At 46.9% G+C, this 14164-nt stretch overlaps 1 protein-coding gene across 8 annotated transcripts in view; it reads left to right on the top strand.

Moving 5' to 3' along the window:
- The window catches only part of LOC102932601 (acyl-CoA (8-3)-desaturase-like), a 48064-nt gene that overhangs the window by 13550 nt on the left and 20350 nt on the right, over positions 1 to 14164 (top strand). For 3 of the 8 annotated variants that reach the window (XR_006291976.1, XR_006291974.1, XR_006291975.1), the window contains exons 3-6: positions 1599 to 1700; positions 2875 to 2971; positions 4766 to 4854; positions 6127 to 7691. Coding sequence is in view for 2 of the 8 variants with exons in the window: in XM_043550227.1 (XP_043406162.1) it covers positions 1599 to 1700; positions 2875 to 2937 (165 nt within the window). In the remaining 6 variants the exon portion in view is untranslated. Of the gene's footprint in view, positions 1 to 1598; positions 1701 to 2874; positions 3891 to 4765; positions 5777 to 6126; positions 7692 to 14164 lie in introns of those variants that run through there. The other 5 variants (XR_006291972.1, XM_043550227.1, XR_006291973.1 and 2 more) reach the window with 4 other exon arrangements.

Genomic DNA, 14164 nt, shown 5'->3' with positions numbered 1-14164 from the left:
TACCTGTATGTCACTAGTTTTAAGTATGTCCCTAAAGTGCTGTATTAATAATTCTCCCCCCCAACAAATTGCTGGTAGAAAACTTCCATGAGCTACGTGCCATTGTCAAGAGGATGGGACTCTTCAAACCTAGTTATCTTTTTTTCTTCCTGAATTTCCTGCAAATTCTGATGTTAGAGGCTGCAGGCTGGTTCACTCTCTGGTACATTGGAACATCCTTCATGCCCTTTCTCACTGCAGCACTGCTGCTGACAACAGCTCAGGTAAACTGCCCAAATCAGTGTTGTGAGGGACACATGTATTTACATGTTATATATTCCTACTCTAGTCACTTCCTCAGCTGCTGACTCTGCTATGGCCCTTTGCCCTGTTTCATAAGATGCAGCTTCTCCAACGGAGTGTCTGCAGCATCCAGCAGTGATGGTTTATTGGAAGGTTCAGGCAAAGTTGTTCAGAACAGCTAAAATACTGCAGTACTGCTGGGAACAGGGAGCTCACAGCTTTTTTAATCTGCAGGAGGAACTGAGTCTTGTAGAAGCTATGGATGTGGGAAACTCAGACCTCTTAAGTTGTCACCCTGACTCAGAAAAAGGTTCTGAAGAGAAGTAGTGGAGGAGCACTGGCTGTTGGGAGCTCAGACCAACTCCAGTCCCTATCTGTCTCAGAAAGCACATACAAGAGAGATACTGCATGATGTGAACTCAGCCCTCTGTAATGTGCTTTTCATGTGAGTGTAGTTAGAACTAGCAGCCCACATTTCTCCTATCTATAGTTTATTGGGTCCCCTCCTCTTGCCAGTCTTCTTCCCGCACTGCCATGGCATGGCCTGCATATAAGCTTTTGTGTCTGAACTGATTAGGTTCGAGTATGTTACCTGAACTCCCCCTAATCACAAGCTTTCCCTTTCTGTAGACAGAGAGAACATATTTTCCCTCAGTTGAGTTGAGCTGGTTGAGGTCATCCCTCAAATAACTCAATCAAAATGAAATGTGTTACTCTGCATCTACACTCAGAAAAAGGTTGCAATTAAATTGAGGTTATCTGACCAATGACATCCTCTTTTCACGTGTAGACAAGCTGTGTCTGTCGGCCAAGTCAGGTGGTGCTCTGTACCTTCACCAGGTTGAGGTTGGGATGCACTGAAAAGAGGAGTCCCCAGGAATTCATGTGTAGAGACACATGTGTTTCTGGTCCCTTTCACCGTGCTCTCCCCAATATGGGCTTGGGATGCACTGATAATAAGGTGGGAGTGTTCTTTAGGACTGAGTGTATAGCGGATACAAAAGATGTTCCCCATAATAGCAAAGGGCACGTTCATCAAATTAGGTTGTTTAAATGATAGTCCTAGGGACATCTTTTACCCTGCACTGTGAGTATGGAGGGTAGAAATTGATTCCTGGTGTCATCAGGAGGCACTGCCATCCAGTTGGAGCTGGGGTTCACTGGCTGAGGCTGGTTTTATAGAGTTTAAAGCCAGAAGGGACCACCAGATCATCTAGAACTGCATATGCACAGAGGACATAGCACTGCCCTGGCCCTGTTACAGAAGTGCAAGGAGCCCTGGCCCAATTTTATCAGTGATGCATTTTCTCTTCCAGTTCCAGGGCTGGTGGTTCCAGCATGATTTGGGGCACCTTTCAGTCATCACCAAGTCCAAATGGAACCACTTGTGTCATGAGTTTATGATGTGCAAGCTAAAGGTAAGTGCCTGTTGGAACTTCAGCAAGGTAGGTTAAAAGAGTGAGCCGCTTCTGTTCAGAAAGTCTCTTATGGATAGCCTGCCCCATAAACGTAGCAGAGAGGAGAACATGATGCAGTTCTCAAGGAACGGGTGAACAAATAATGGATGAGGGCTCACGCAGGCTTCCGCATGCCCCAGACATGTGAGCTCATGGAAGGAAAACTGCTAGAGGGCCATCCAAAAACTCATCCAACAGGAGGAGAGGCAAGGCACTGCAGCAGAGACCTTCGGATGCTCTTCCCTTATGTTTATTGGCTCTTCCCTCCAGTTCCTGCCTTCAGAATCTCTTCACTTCAGTCTCACTCAGCCTGCCCTCCCTGTTCCCCTTCTTCACTCCTTTTTTTCTTTCCCTTTGTTCTTTTATCCCCTTCCTTTCTATGTCCCTTTTCTCTTCCTTCTCTTCCTCCCCAACAAAACCTCACTCAGAACTCATTTTTATTTATTTACTTTGTGGAATTAATATGTTTTCAGCCATTATATTATTCGCTCTGATTGTATATTAGATCTTTTACTCCCCCATCTCTACCCCTTTGTCTTGTTGATTTAAAATGTAAGCCTTTCAGTGCAGGGACTGTTTGTCCAGTGCTTAGCACAACAGGGCCCTGATCTCAGTTGGGGTTTCTAGGCACTACCAGAGTTCAAATGATAAAATAATAAAAAATGAGGCAATTTATATTTGGCAGCAGTGTGTTTTAATTCCTGCAAGGGTTGTCGTCCACGTGGCGGAATCACCAGCATAACCAGCATCACGCCAAAACCAACTGCTTCGCCAAGGACACTGATATTCTACTACATCCCTCCCTTTTTGCCTTAGGAAAGACACTCTGTGTGGAGATGAGTGTGAAGGAATGGTTTTGAACAAACTTGGTTTCTGAAAGGATTCAGTGCTAAAAGACCCAGATGTCAGGAAGCTGTGGTGTATTGGGAGTAAACTGTCCAGTGTGTGGGATTTTGGAGCCACTGCTGGATTGCAGCCATTCTGGAAAGGGTCTGGTGCTGAGACATACTTGCTGCTTGGAACACTAGTGGTTCCCTGGAGAAACAGAGAGAGTTTCACCTTGTTTGTTCAGTGTGGGTATATTAATCATTTATCCTGGGCAGTGATTACCTTTTCCCCCTGTTTTTCTTCACAGGGTCCTGGACGGTATTGTAGTTCTCTGGGTATCGCACAGAAACCACATCCCAATGAACATTGATTACGATAAGAACGCTGACTGGTTCTCTGCCCAGGTAAGATCCTCTCCCCTCCTAGGTGTGCTGGAAGGCACTTATAGATGCTTAAAGAGTTAATAGTGTAAATATCATTACTCCTGGCAATAGCACTGAGGATCTGTGTCACTTTAAGGATATTGTTAATGAAGCCTAGATTAGCCTGGAAGGGCGGGAGTGGGGCACTTTTCATCCTGCTGTTCAAAGAGATATAAAATGTATAATTTATGGATCCACACTTTCTCCTTTCTTTCTTCCTCTCTCAGCTCCAGGCAACATACAATGTGAACCAGTCTTTATTCAATGACTGGTTCACTGGGCTCTTGAACTTCCAGATTGAGCACCAGTGAGTACAGGTCCTGGGAAGAAGGGTGGGAACTCTCATGGGGCACCAGTGAGTGCAAGCATTGCAGAGGGACAGGGGACCCACCTAAGAGTGAGGGTAATTAAACACTGGAACCGCTTACTCGGGGAGATGTTGAGCTCACCAGCACTCAGGAGTCTTTAAAACAAAATTAGGTATCTTTCTAAAAGACACTTTAATCCAGTTTCTGGGGAAAATTCAACAGCTTGGAAGTCACACTAGTTGATTGTAGTAATGTAGGGCTGGAAGGAGCCTCGAGAGGTCGTGAGATCCAGGCCCCTGCACTGAGGCAGGACCAAGTAAACCGAGCCCATCCCTGATAGGTGTTTGTCCAACCTGTTCTTAAAAACCTCCAGTGATGGGAATTCCACAACCTCCCTTGGAAGCCTATTGCAGAACTTAACTATCCTGATAGTTAGAAAGTTTTCCCTAATATCTAACCTAAATCTCCCTTGCCGCAGATAAGAACATAAGAACGGCCATACTGGGTCAGACCAAAGGTCCATTTATTAGCCCAGTATCCTGTCTTCCAACAGTGGCCAATGCCAGGTGCCCCAGAGGGAATGAACAGAAGAGGTAATCATCAAGTGATCCACCCCCTGCTGCCCACTACCAGCCTCTGGCAAACAGAGGCTAGGGACACCATCCCTGCCCATCCTGGCTTATAGCCATTGATGGACCTGTCCTCCATGAACTTATCTAGTTCTTTTTTGAACCCTGTAATACTCTTGGCCTTCACAACATCCTCTGGCAAAGAGTTCCACAGGTTGACTGTGCGTTGTGTGAAGAAATAGTTCCTTTTATTTGTTTTAAACCCTCTGTCTATTCATTTCATTTGATGACCCCTAGTTCTTGTATTTGTGAGGAGTAAATAACACTTCCTTATTTACTTTATCCAAACCAGTCATGGTTTTATAGACCTCAATCATATGGCCTCTTAGTCGTCTCTTTTCCAAGCTGAAAAGTCCCAGTCTTATTAATCTCTCCTTATACGGAAGCTCTTCCATGCCCCTAATCATTTTTGTTGCCCATTTCTGAACCTTTTCCAATTCTAATATATCTTTTTTGAGATGGGGCGACTGGATCTGCACACAGTATTCAAGATGTAGGCGTACCATGGATTTATATAGAGGCAACATGATATTTTCTGTCTTATTATCTATCCCTTTCTTAATGATTCCCAACATTCTGTTTGCTTTTTTGATGGCCACTGCACATTGAGTGGATGTTTTCAGAGAACAATCCACAATGACTCCAAGATCTCTTTCCTGACTGGTAACAGCCCATTTAGACCCATTACTTCTTGCCCTACCTTCAGTGGACATGGAGAACAATTGATCCCCGTCCTCTTTAGAACGGCCCTTCCCACATTTGCAGGCTGTTATCAAGTCCCCTCCTGTCGTCTTTTCTCAAGACTAAACATGCTCAGTTTTTTTAACCTTTCCTCCTAGGTCACAGTGGTGCCTTCTGGCCTTGGAGTCTCTGAATCTAGACGTGAGTAATAGGATCCACAGGAGAGAAGGCAGCGGGATTGTTCCTGGTCAGTGCACCAGCTATACTAGCAAGAGGTTTTTAGGATATCATTTTTAATTTTTTCTGTTACCTTTATTTACTGCTCCAACAGTAACTGTAATTTGGATTCAAGGTCTGTACCAGGGACTTGCTTTTGCTTGGTTTGCACCAAACAAATTGTTCTTCTTATCCCTGACTTAACACACACAAAATTAAAAAGGGGGTGTAAAACTCAGAACAACGAAGTCATTTTTAATGTAATAAATTCCCTTACTTAATCACACTTTTTTTGTAGTCTTTTTAACATAAAGTTACATTTCTAAATGTCATTCAATGCCTTTGTTGGTGGAAAAGAGTCAGTTTTGGGCTGCAGCTCTCAGAGTGTAATGGTTAAAGTCTGATCCTACTTCTTCTTAGAACAAGGCAATGGCACCGGGGCCAGGGGGGAGAAGAGAAAAGTAGAGCAAAAGATAGGAAAATGCCATTTCTCTTTGATGTTTGCAGTTTAGTTCTGTTAGACCAAACCGTAGCACACACAATCTTAGATGCCACTCCAGGACCCAGAAAACATTAACCAGCATAGGGCTGCTCAAGGTTTTGTGTTCAACATGCCACTAAGGTTACACCCAATTAAGATAGCAAAGGAAGATTTGTTCCAGCTGGCTTAGCCGACTCTTACTGAAGAGAAGGCAAAGAGCAGTGGGAAAGAAACGTATACAGTAGGGAGGCAACAGCAGGACCTTTAGGGTATGTCGACACAGGGATAAATGTCCCGTGGCATGGCCACAGCTGGCCAGGGTCAGCTGACATCGGCTTGTGGGGCTCAGGCTGCTGGGCTAAAGCTTGCTGTGTAGACATTCAGGCTGGGGCTGGAGCCCGAGCTTTCGGGCCCTCCACCCTTGCAGGGTACAGAGCCCAGGCTCCAGCCTGAGTCTGAATGTCTACACTGCAATTTTATAGCGCAGCAGCCCAAGCCCCACAAGCCCAAGTCAGCTGACCCTAGCCAACTACAGCAGGTTTTCTATTCCTGTGTAGACATACCCTTAGGACCTCCTCTAAGGACCTGCTCAAGACAGAGCCCTGGAGAGGATGATCATATTTGGATTCCTGTTTTGGTCAGAACATCCTTCAGGAACAAGAAAGAGGCCTGATGATGTGATGGAAATCCCTGGTTCCCTGTGTGTATGAACCTGGTTCTTATTCTGGTTGATGGTCACGATGCTCTAATTGTCCTGCTATACTCAAAGCTGGCTTCTGTGCTGAACAAGTTGTGTAATGAAATTGCCTCTTCTCTTCACAGTCTTTTCCCCATGATGCCTCGACACAACTACTGGAGTCCCTGGTGAAGTCTCTGTGTGCCAAGCATGGTATCGAGTGCCAATGCAAGCCCTTGCTCACTGCCTTAGCTGATGTTGTATAGTAAGTAAGAATTGGTGCAGTAGCAAGCGGCATAGTAAAGATGCATGGTGAGAAAGAGGGAAGCAGGCTGGAGAAACAGAAATGGAGGACAGGGATGTAAGAGGTAAGGGAATGGATGACTCAACAAATAAGAAATGCCCTATTTCCTTTGTCATAGTCAAGGCTCCATTATTCTCTGGCATGTTAGACCTAGGCCTTGTCTACGCTACAAAGTGTTTGTGGGAAAAGCTGCCTTTTGCCGACAAAACGGGAGGAGTACACACTGCAAAGCTACTTTTGGGGACAAAACTCTGCTCTTTTGCTGACAAAATGAAACCACCTCAACAAGAGGCATAAAGTCTTCTGCGCAAAGTTAAAGCGACAAAGCATCAGTGTAGACACTGCTTTTTGTTTCATCGACAGAACTGGCTTCCACCAGCATCCCACAATGCCTCCCGGGACCGCTCTGCTCACTGTTTTGATCTGTGCTGCCCTGCAGGCATGCGCCCCTCCCCTTTCCAAACTCCGGGAAGTATCTGACAGCTGAGCATGTTGCTCCATTTGGGGAACAAAGAGCAAATCATTGGAGTGCTCCTGTTCCGCCCTGCACTAGGCAGACAGCAGCAGGCAGACTGCTGCTGCGGGGCGGGAGTACTGCTGTGGTGCTTTGACATTCCTAAGCAGGGAGAGCTCACAGAGCTGCTCAGGATGCCGCTCCCAGCAGCTGAGGAGGCTGTGGGAGACCTCGGAGGGAATCACGAACCCATAGGCAGGCAGAGCAGGCTGCTTCGGGAGAGACCGCTGAGCCAAACAGAGCCGGGGGCTGACGTGAGGGGAGGTGTCCCCTCCCCCTGCCTCAGGCTAGGTCAGTCAGCCTGCTGTCTTCCCCCCGCCCGCACACAAACCACCCCACTCTCCTCTACCTCCCCCCAGACGCTTCAGTAGAAAAAGCAGCTGACAATCTGCTAGGATGCCCATGGAATGATGGGATTGAGAAACCTGCATTATGTGACGCTGTGCCTGCCCCACAAGGCATTGCAAACCCTTCCCAAAGCACCCTGTGGCCAGTTGCACAGTGGGATAGCTACCCACAGTGCACTGCTCTCTGTGTCGATGCAAGAGCTGCTAGTGTGGATGCACTTTGCCGACACAAGGAGCATAGTGTGGACATGCAACAGCAATTTTAATTAAAGCGCCTTAATTAAAGTGGCATAACTTTTGCCAACAAAGTTTTGTAGTGTAGACAAGGCCTTAAATTCAGTACCAAGGCCTCATGCTGAGACAGTGATGGGGTTAAGTATCACATTCCCACTTTGTCCTACAAGAAATCATAGAAGATTTGGATTGGAAGAGACCTCAGGAGGTCATTTAGTCCAACCCCCTGCTCAGAGCAGGACCAGCACCAACTAAATCATCCCAGCCAGGGATTTGTCAAGTCGGGCCTTAAAAACCTCTAAGGACGGAGATTCCACCACCTCCCTAGGTAACCCATTCCAGTGCTTCACCACTCTCCTAGTGAAAAAGTTTTTCCTAATATCCAACCTAGACCTCCCCCACTGAAACTTGAGACCATTGCTCCTTTTTCCATCATCTGCCACATCTGAGAACAGCTGAGCTCCATCCTCTTTGGAAGCCACCTTCAGGTAGTTGAAGACTGCTATCAAATCCCCACTCACTCTTCTCTTCTGCAGACTAAACAAGCCCAGTTTCCTCAGCCTCTCCTTGTAAGTCATAGAATCATAGACTTTAAGGTCAGAAGGGACCATTATGATCATCTAGTCTGACCTCCTGCTCAACGCAGGCCACAGAATCTCACCCATCCACTCCTGTAACCAACCCCTAACCTATGTCTGAGCTACTGAAGTCCTCAAATCATGGTTTAAAGACTTTAAGGTGCAGAGAATCCTTCAGCAAGTGACCCGTGCCCCACGCTGCAGAGGCAGGTGAAAAACCCCCAGGGTCTCTGCCAATCTGCCCTGGAGGAAAATTTCTTCCTGACCCCAAATATGGCAATCAGTTAAACCCTGAGCACGTGGGGAAGACTCACCAGCCAGACACCTAGGACTCACCAGCCAGACAATCTGTAGTAACTCAGATCCCACCCCATCTAACATCCCATCACAGGCCATTGGGCATATTTACCACTAATAGTCAAAGATCAATTCATTGCCAAAATTAGGCTATCCCATCATACCATACCCAGCACCCTTGATTATTTTTGTTGCCCTCTGCTGGACTCTCTCCAATATGTCCACACCCTTTCTGTAGTGGGGGGCCCAAAACCAGACGCAACACTCCAGATGTGGCCACACCAGTGCCAAATAGAGGAGAATAATCACTTCCCTCGATCTGCTGGCAATGCTCCTACTTAGGCAGTCCAATATGCCGTTAGCTTTCTTGGCAAGAAGGGCACACTGCTGACTCATATCCAGCTTCTCATTCACTGTAATCCCCAGGTCCTTTTCTGCAGAACTGCTGCCGAGCCATTCGGTCCTGTGACAAAGTTCCTCCTCTACCTTGGTGGGTCTTGCGCTTATTGGCAGATTTGCTTGCCTCAGAGATTCACGGCAGCCCTCAGTTTGGCTGTTTTCATGAACTCACAGTGCAGGTCAACTTCTCCTGTGTCTGACCAGGAGTTGGGAAGTTTGGGGGGAACCCAGGCCTGCTCTCTACTCCGGGTTCCAGCCCAGTGCCCTGTGGAACGCAGCTGTCTAGAGTGCCTCCTGGAACAGCTGTGCAACAGCTACAACTCCCTGGGCTACTTCCCCATGGCCTCCTCTCAACACCTTCTTTATCCTCACCATAGGACCTTCCTCCTGGTGTCTGATAATGCTTGTACTCCTCAGTCCTCCAACAGTACACATTCTCACTCTCGGCTCCTACCGCCTCTTGCTCCCAGCTCCTCACACGCGCACCACAAACTGAAGTGAGCTCCTTTTTAAACCCAGGTGCCCTGATTAGCCTGCCTTAATTGATTCTAGCAGCTTCTTGATTGGCTGCAGGTGTTCTAATCAGCCTGTCTGTCTTAATTGTTTCCAGAAAGTTCCTGATTGTTCTGGAACCTTCCCTGTTACCTTACCCAGGGAAAAGGGACCTACTTAACCTGGGGCTAATATATCTGCCTTCCGTCACTTTCCTGTAGCCATCTGGCCCAACCCTGTCACAGTCCCCAGCCTGTAGCGGTTCATGGGATTCTTCTGTCCTAAGTGCAGGACTCTGCACTTGTCCTTGTTGAACCTCATCAGATTTCTTTTGGCCCAATCCTCCAATTTGTCTAGGTCACTCTGTACCCTATCCCTACCCTCCAGCATATCTACCTCTCCCCCCAGCTTAGTGTCATCTGCAAACTTGCTGAGGGTGCAATCCATCCCATCATCCAGATCATTAATAAAGATATTGAAGAAAACTGGCCCCAGGACCGACCCCTGGGGCACTCTGCTTGATACCAGCTGCCAACTAGACATTGAGCCATTGATCACTACCCGCTGAGCTCGACAATGTAGCCAGCTTTCTATCCACCTTATAGTCCATTCATCCAATCCATACTTTTTAAACTTGCTGGCAAGAATACTGTTGGAGACCATATCAAAAACTTTGCTAAAGTCAAGATATATCATGTCCACTGCTTTCCCCATATCCACAGAGTCAGTTATCTCATCATGGAAGGCAATCAGGTTGGTCAGGTATGACGTGCCCTTGGTGAATCCATGTTGACTGTTCCGGATCACCTTCCTCTCCTCCAAGTGCTTCAAAATGGTTTCCTTGAGGACCTGCTCCATGATTTTTCCAGGGACTGAGGTGAGGCTGACTGGTCTGTAGTTCCCCGGGTTCTCCTTCTTCCCTTTTTTAAAGATGGGCACTATATTTGCATTTTTCCAATCATCTGGGACTTTCCCTGATCCCCACGAGTTTTCAGAGATAATGGCCAATGGCTCTGCAATCACATCAGCCAACTTCCTCACAACCCTCTGAAAGAGAGTTTCCTCTCTGAAAGAGAGCCTCTTCTGCTGCTTGTTTCAGGAAATGTCCAGGGGAAGGAACAGATCAGTTCTTAGGGAGACTCCCTTTGGTGCAGTTAGATTAGCTAGTAAATATAGACTTCTGCTCCACTGACTGCTTCTTTTCAAGACGCCCTGAAAAGAGAACCTTTGATTCAAGAAAGCACATAAGAATGTGCTAAAATCCCATTGACTTCAAAGGTGTGTAAGTGCCTTGCTGAATTAAGGTCAAAGTAGCTATGAGATGGTAGGTGGGAGTTTTTCTTTCTCTTTTCCAGGGTGGAAGATCCTAAGGCTACATCTACACTGCCAAGTTTTTTCTCCAAAAGTTGTACCACTTTAATTAAAACCACTGTTGCATGTCCATCCCAGCTCCTTGTGTCATTGGAGCACATCCACACTAGCAATGACACAGAGAGCAGTGCACTGTGGTAGCCATCCCACCATGCAACTGGCAGCAGGGTGCTTTGGGAAGGGTTTGCAATGCCTTGTGGGGCAGGGACAGCATCACATGATGCAGGTTTCTCAATCCCATCATTCCATGGGCATCCTACTAGATTGTCAGCCGCTTTTCAACTGAAGTGTGTAGGGGGGGAGAGTGTGTGACAGGGAGTGTGTGTGTAGGGGAGAGAGGGGGAGAGACAGACAGTGCGTGTTGGGGGAGAGCGAGTATATGGGTGGCATGCTGTCTCCTAAGTTCAGACAGCTGTTGAAAGCAACCTGTGCTGAGGCAGGGGAGGGGAAAACCCCAACATCAGCCCCTGATTTGCTCTTTGTTTTCCAGAGCAGAGCAGCACAGCACCGCTGTCAGAACGGAGCTTTGAAAGGGGAGGGTCATATGACTGCAGGGCTGCTGAATTCAAACCAATGAGCAGAGCAGTCACTGCAGGCATTGTGGTACACCTCGGGAGGCCAATTACAAGGATAAAAGCAAGCAAGGTGTTTACACTGGCACTTTGGCGTTAAAATCTTTGCACAAAAAGCCTTATCACTCTCCTCAAAGTGGTTTTATTAAAGCCTTTGCGCAAAAAGCCTTATCACTCTGCTCAAGATGGTTTTATTACAGCACTGCAGCTGAGGAGTTTCATGGCACAACGTGACTTTGCAGTGTGTACTCCTCTGCTGTTTCATTGCCAAAAGCTGCCTTTTGGCGCAAAAACTTGCAAGTGTAAACCAGGCCTTAGGGTAGTCAGGACCAGACTTATTTGCACTCTGTGAAGTCAAATAAAATATGATCTTTGCTTTACATTATGTAAACTCCAAATGAATTTGTGTGTGTTAATTTCACTTTTCAAATGACCTCCACTGCTACCCAGAAAAAATAAGCAGAGGTCCTTAGTACACCAATGCCAGTTGCTGACAGCTGTCTCATTAACTTTGCCTATATTTCAGAGTGGTAGCCATGTTAGTCTGTATCAGAAAAAACAACGAGGAGTACTTGCAGCACCTTAATTTATTTGGGCACAAGCTCTCGTGGGCTAAAAGCCACTTCATCAGATGCATGGAGTGAAAAACACAGTAGGAAGATATATATAACAGTACATGAAGAGATGGGAGTTGCTTTACCCAGTGTGGGGTCAGCTCTAACAAGACAATTCAATAAAAGTGGGCTATTATCAACAGGATGAAAAATCACTTTTGTAGTGATAATCAGGGTGGCTCATTTCAAACAGTTGCCAAGAAGGTGTGAGTAACAGTAGGGGGAAATTTAGTTTTTAGTTTTTGTAGTGACCCATCCACTCTCAGTCTTTATTCAGGCCTAATTTGATGGTGTCCAGTTTGCAAATTAATTCCTGTTCTCCAGTTTCTCGTTGGAGTCTGTTTTTGAAGGGTTTTTTTGTGAAGAATTGCCACTTTTAAGTCTGTTATTGAGTGTCCAGGGAGGTTGAAGTGTTCTCCAACTGGTGTTTGAATGTTATAATTCTTGACGTCTGATTTGTGTCCATTTATCCATTTACGTAGAGACTGTCAGGTTTGGCCAATGTACATAGCAGAGGGGCATTGCTGGCACATGATGGCATATATCACATTAGTAGATGTGCAGGTGAACAAGCCCCTGATGGCGTGGCTGATGTAGTTAGGTCCTATGATGGTGTCCCTTGAATAGATATGTGGACAGAGTTGGCAACGGGGTTTGTTACAGGGGTAGGTTCCTGGGTTAGTGTGTGGTGTGTAGTTCCTGGTGAGTATTTGCTTCAGGTTGGGGGGCTGTCTGTAAGCAAAGACTGTACAACCTACCCTGAAGGACGATCCCTCGCTCTCACAGACCTTGGGAGACAGGCCAATCCTTGCTTTCAGACTGAGGGTGAAGCTGAAAACAGTTGGGGTCCAACAGAGCATGGCTTTATGTAGTGGGAGCCAAAAATGGGTCAACAAGTAAATCTTTGGAGGCAGCTACGGTCATGGAGGGGGTCAATAAGGGTGAATCTGGAGGCAGTGGGGTTATACAGTGTCATGGAGAGCAAGGCTGGATGTAGTCAGCATTTCCTTGGGGGTCATGGAGAACAAGGCTGGAGGCAGTGGGATTTTCATAGAATCATAGAATATCAGGGTTGGAAGGGACCTCAGGAGGTCATCTAGTCCAACCCCGTGCTCAAAGCAGGACCAATCCCCAACTAAATCATCCCAGCCAGGGCTTTGTCAAGCCTGACCTTAAAAACCTCTAAGGAAGAAGATTCCACCACCTCCCTAGTAACCCATTCTAGTGCTTCACCACCCTCCTAGTGAAATAGTTTTTCCTAATATCCAACCTAAACCTCCCCCACTGCAGCTTGAGACCATTGCTTCTTGTTCTGTCATCTGGTACCACTGAGAACAGTCTAGATCCAGCCTCTTTGAAAGCAGCTATCAAATCTCCCTCTCATTCTTCTCTTCTGCAGACTACATAATCCCAGTTCCCTCAGCCTCTCCTCATAAGTCATGTGCTCCAGCCCCCTAATCATTTTTGTTGCCCTCTGCTGGACTCTTTCCAATTTTTCCACATCTTTCTTGTAGCGTGGGGCCCAAAACTGGACACAGTACTCCAGATGAGGCCTCAGCAATGCCGAATAGAGGGAAATGATCACATCACTTGATCTGCTGGCAATGCTCCTACTAATACAGCCCAAAATGCCGTTAGCCTTCATGGCAACAAGGGCACGCTGTTGAGTCATATCCAGCTTCTCGTCCACTGTCACCCCTAGGTCCTTTTCTGCAGAACTGCTGCCTAGCTACTCGGTCCCTAGTCTGTAGCAGTGCGTGGGATTCTTCCTTTCTAAGTGCAGGTCTCTGCACTTGTCCTTGTTGAACCTCATCAGATTTCTTTTGGCCCAATCCTCTGATTTGTCTAGGTCCCTCTGTATTCTATCCCTACCCTCCAGCATATCTACCACTCCTCCCAGTTTAGTGTCATCTGCAAACTTGCTGAGGGTGCAATCCACGCCATCCTCCAGATCATTAATGAAGATATTGAACAAAGCCGGCCCCAGAACTGACCCTTGGGGCACTCCTCTTGATACCTGCTGCCAACTAGACATGGAGCCATTGATCACTACCCATTGAGCCCGATGATCTAGCCAGCTTTCTATCCACCCTGTAGTCCATTCATCCAGCCCATACTTCTTTAACTTGCCAGCAAGTTTTTGTAGGGGTCACTAGAACCACACTCTACTGAAGTAGCTGGCCCACCAGAAGTACTGCTCCTTTGGTCATTTTGGAGAGGAGCAACAGGCAACTGAGGGGACTTTTGTGGCCTCTGGAACAACATGGGCAGGTCAGGGCTCTCTAGTACCTGGGGCAACAGCTCTCACCTGCTCCCTGGGGAGCACTTGGGCCACCTCCTTCTCTTGTCTTTTGGCCCTTTGCCCATAGCAGTCATGGACAAGAGCAAGAACCAGAGGCCAAAGCCTGTCTACAGGTAGCTAGTAACCAGCATAGCTACACCATGCTACAGTGTTGATGTAA

The sequence above is a fragment of the Chelonia mydas genome, chromosome 6, assembly GCF_015237465.2.
Source record: "Chelonia mydas isolate rCheMyd1 chromosome 6, rCheMyd1.pri.v2, whole genome shotgun sequence".
Lineage (NCBI taxonomy): Eukaryota > Metazoa > Chordata > Testudines > Cheloniidae > Chelonia > Chelonia mydas.
Note: the sequence above shows the minus strand (reverse complement) of the source record. Positions and strands in the feature narration are given on the sequence as shown.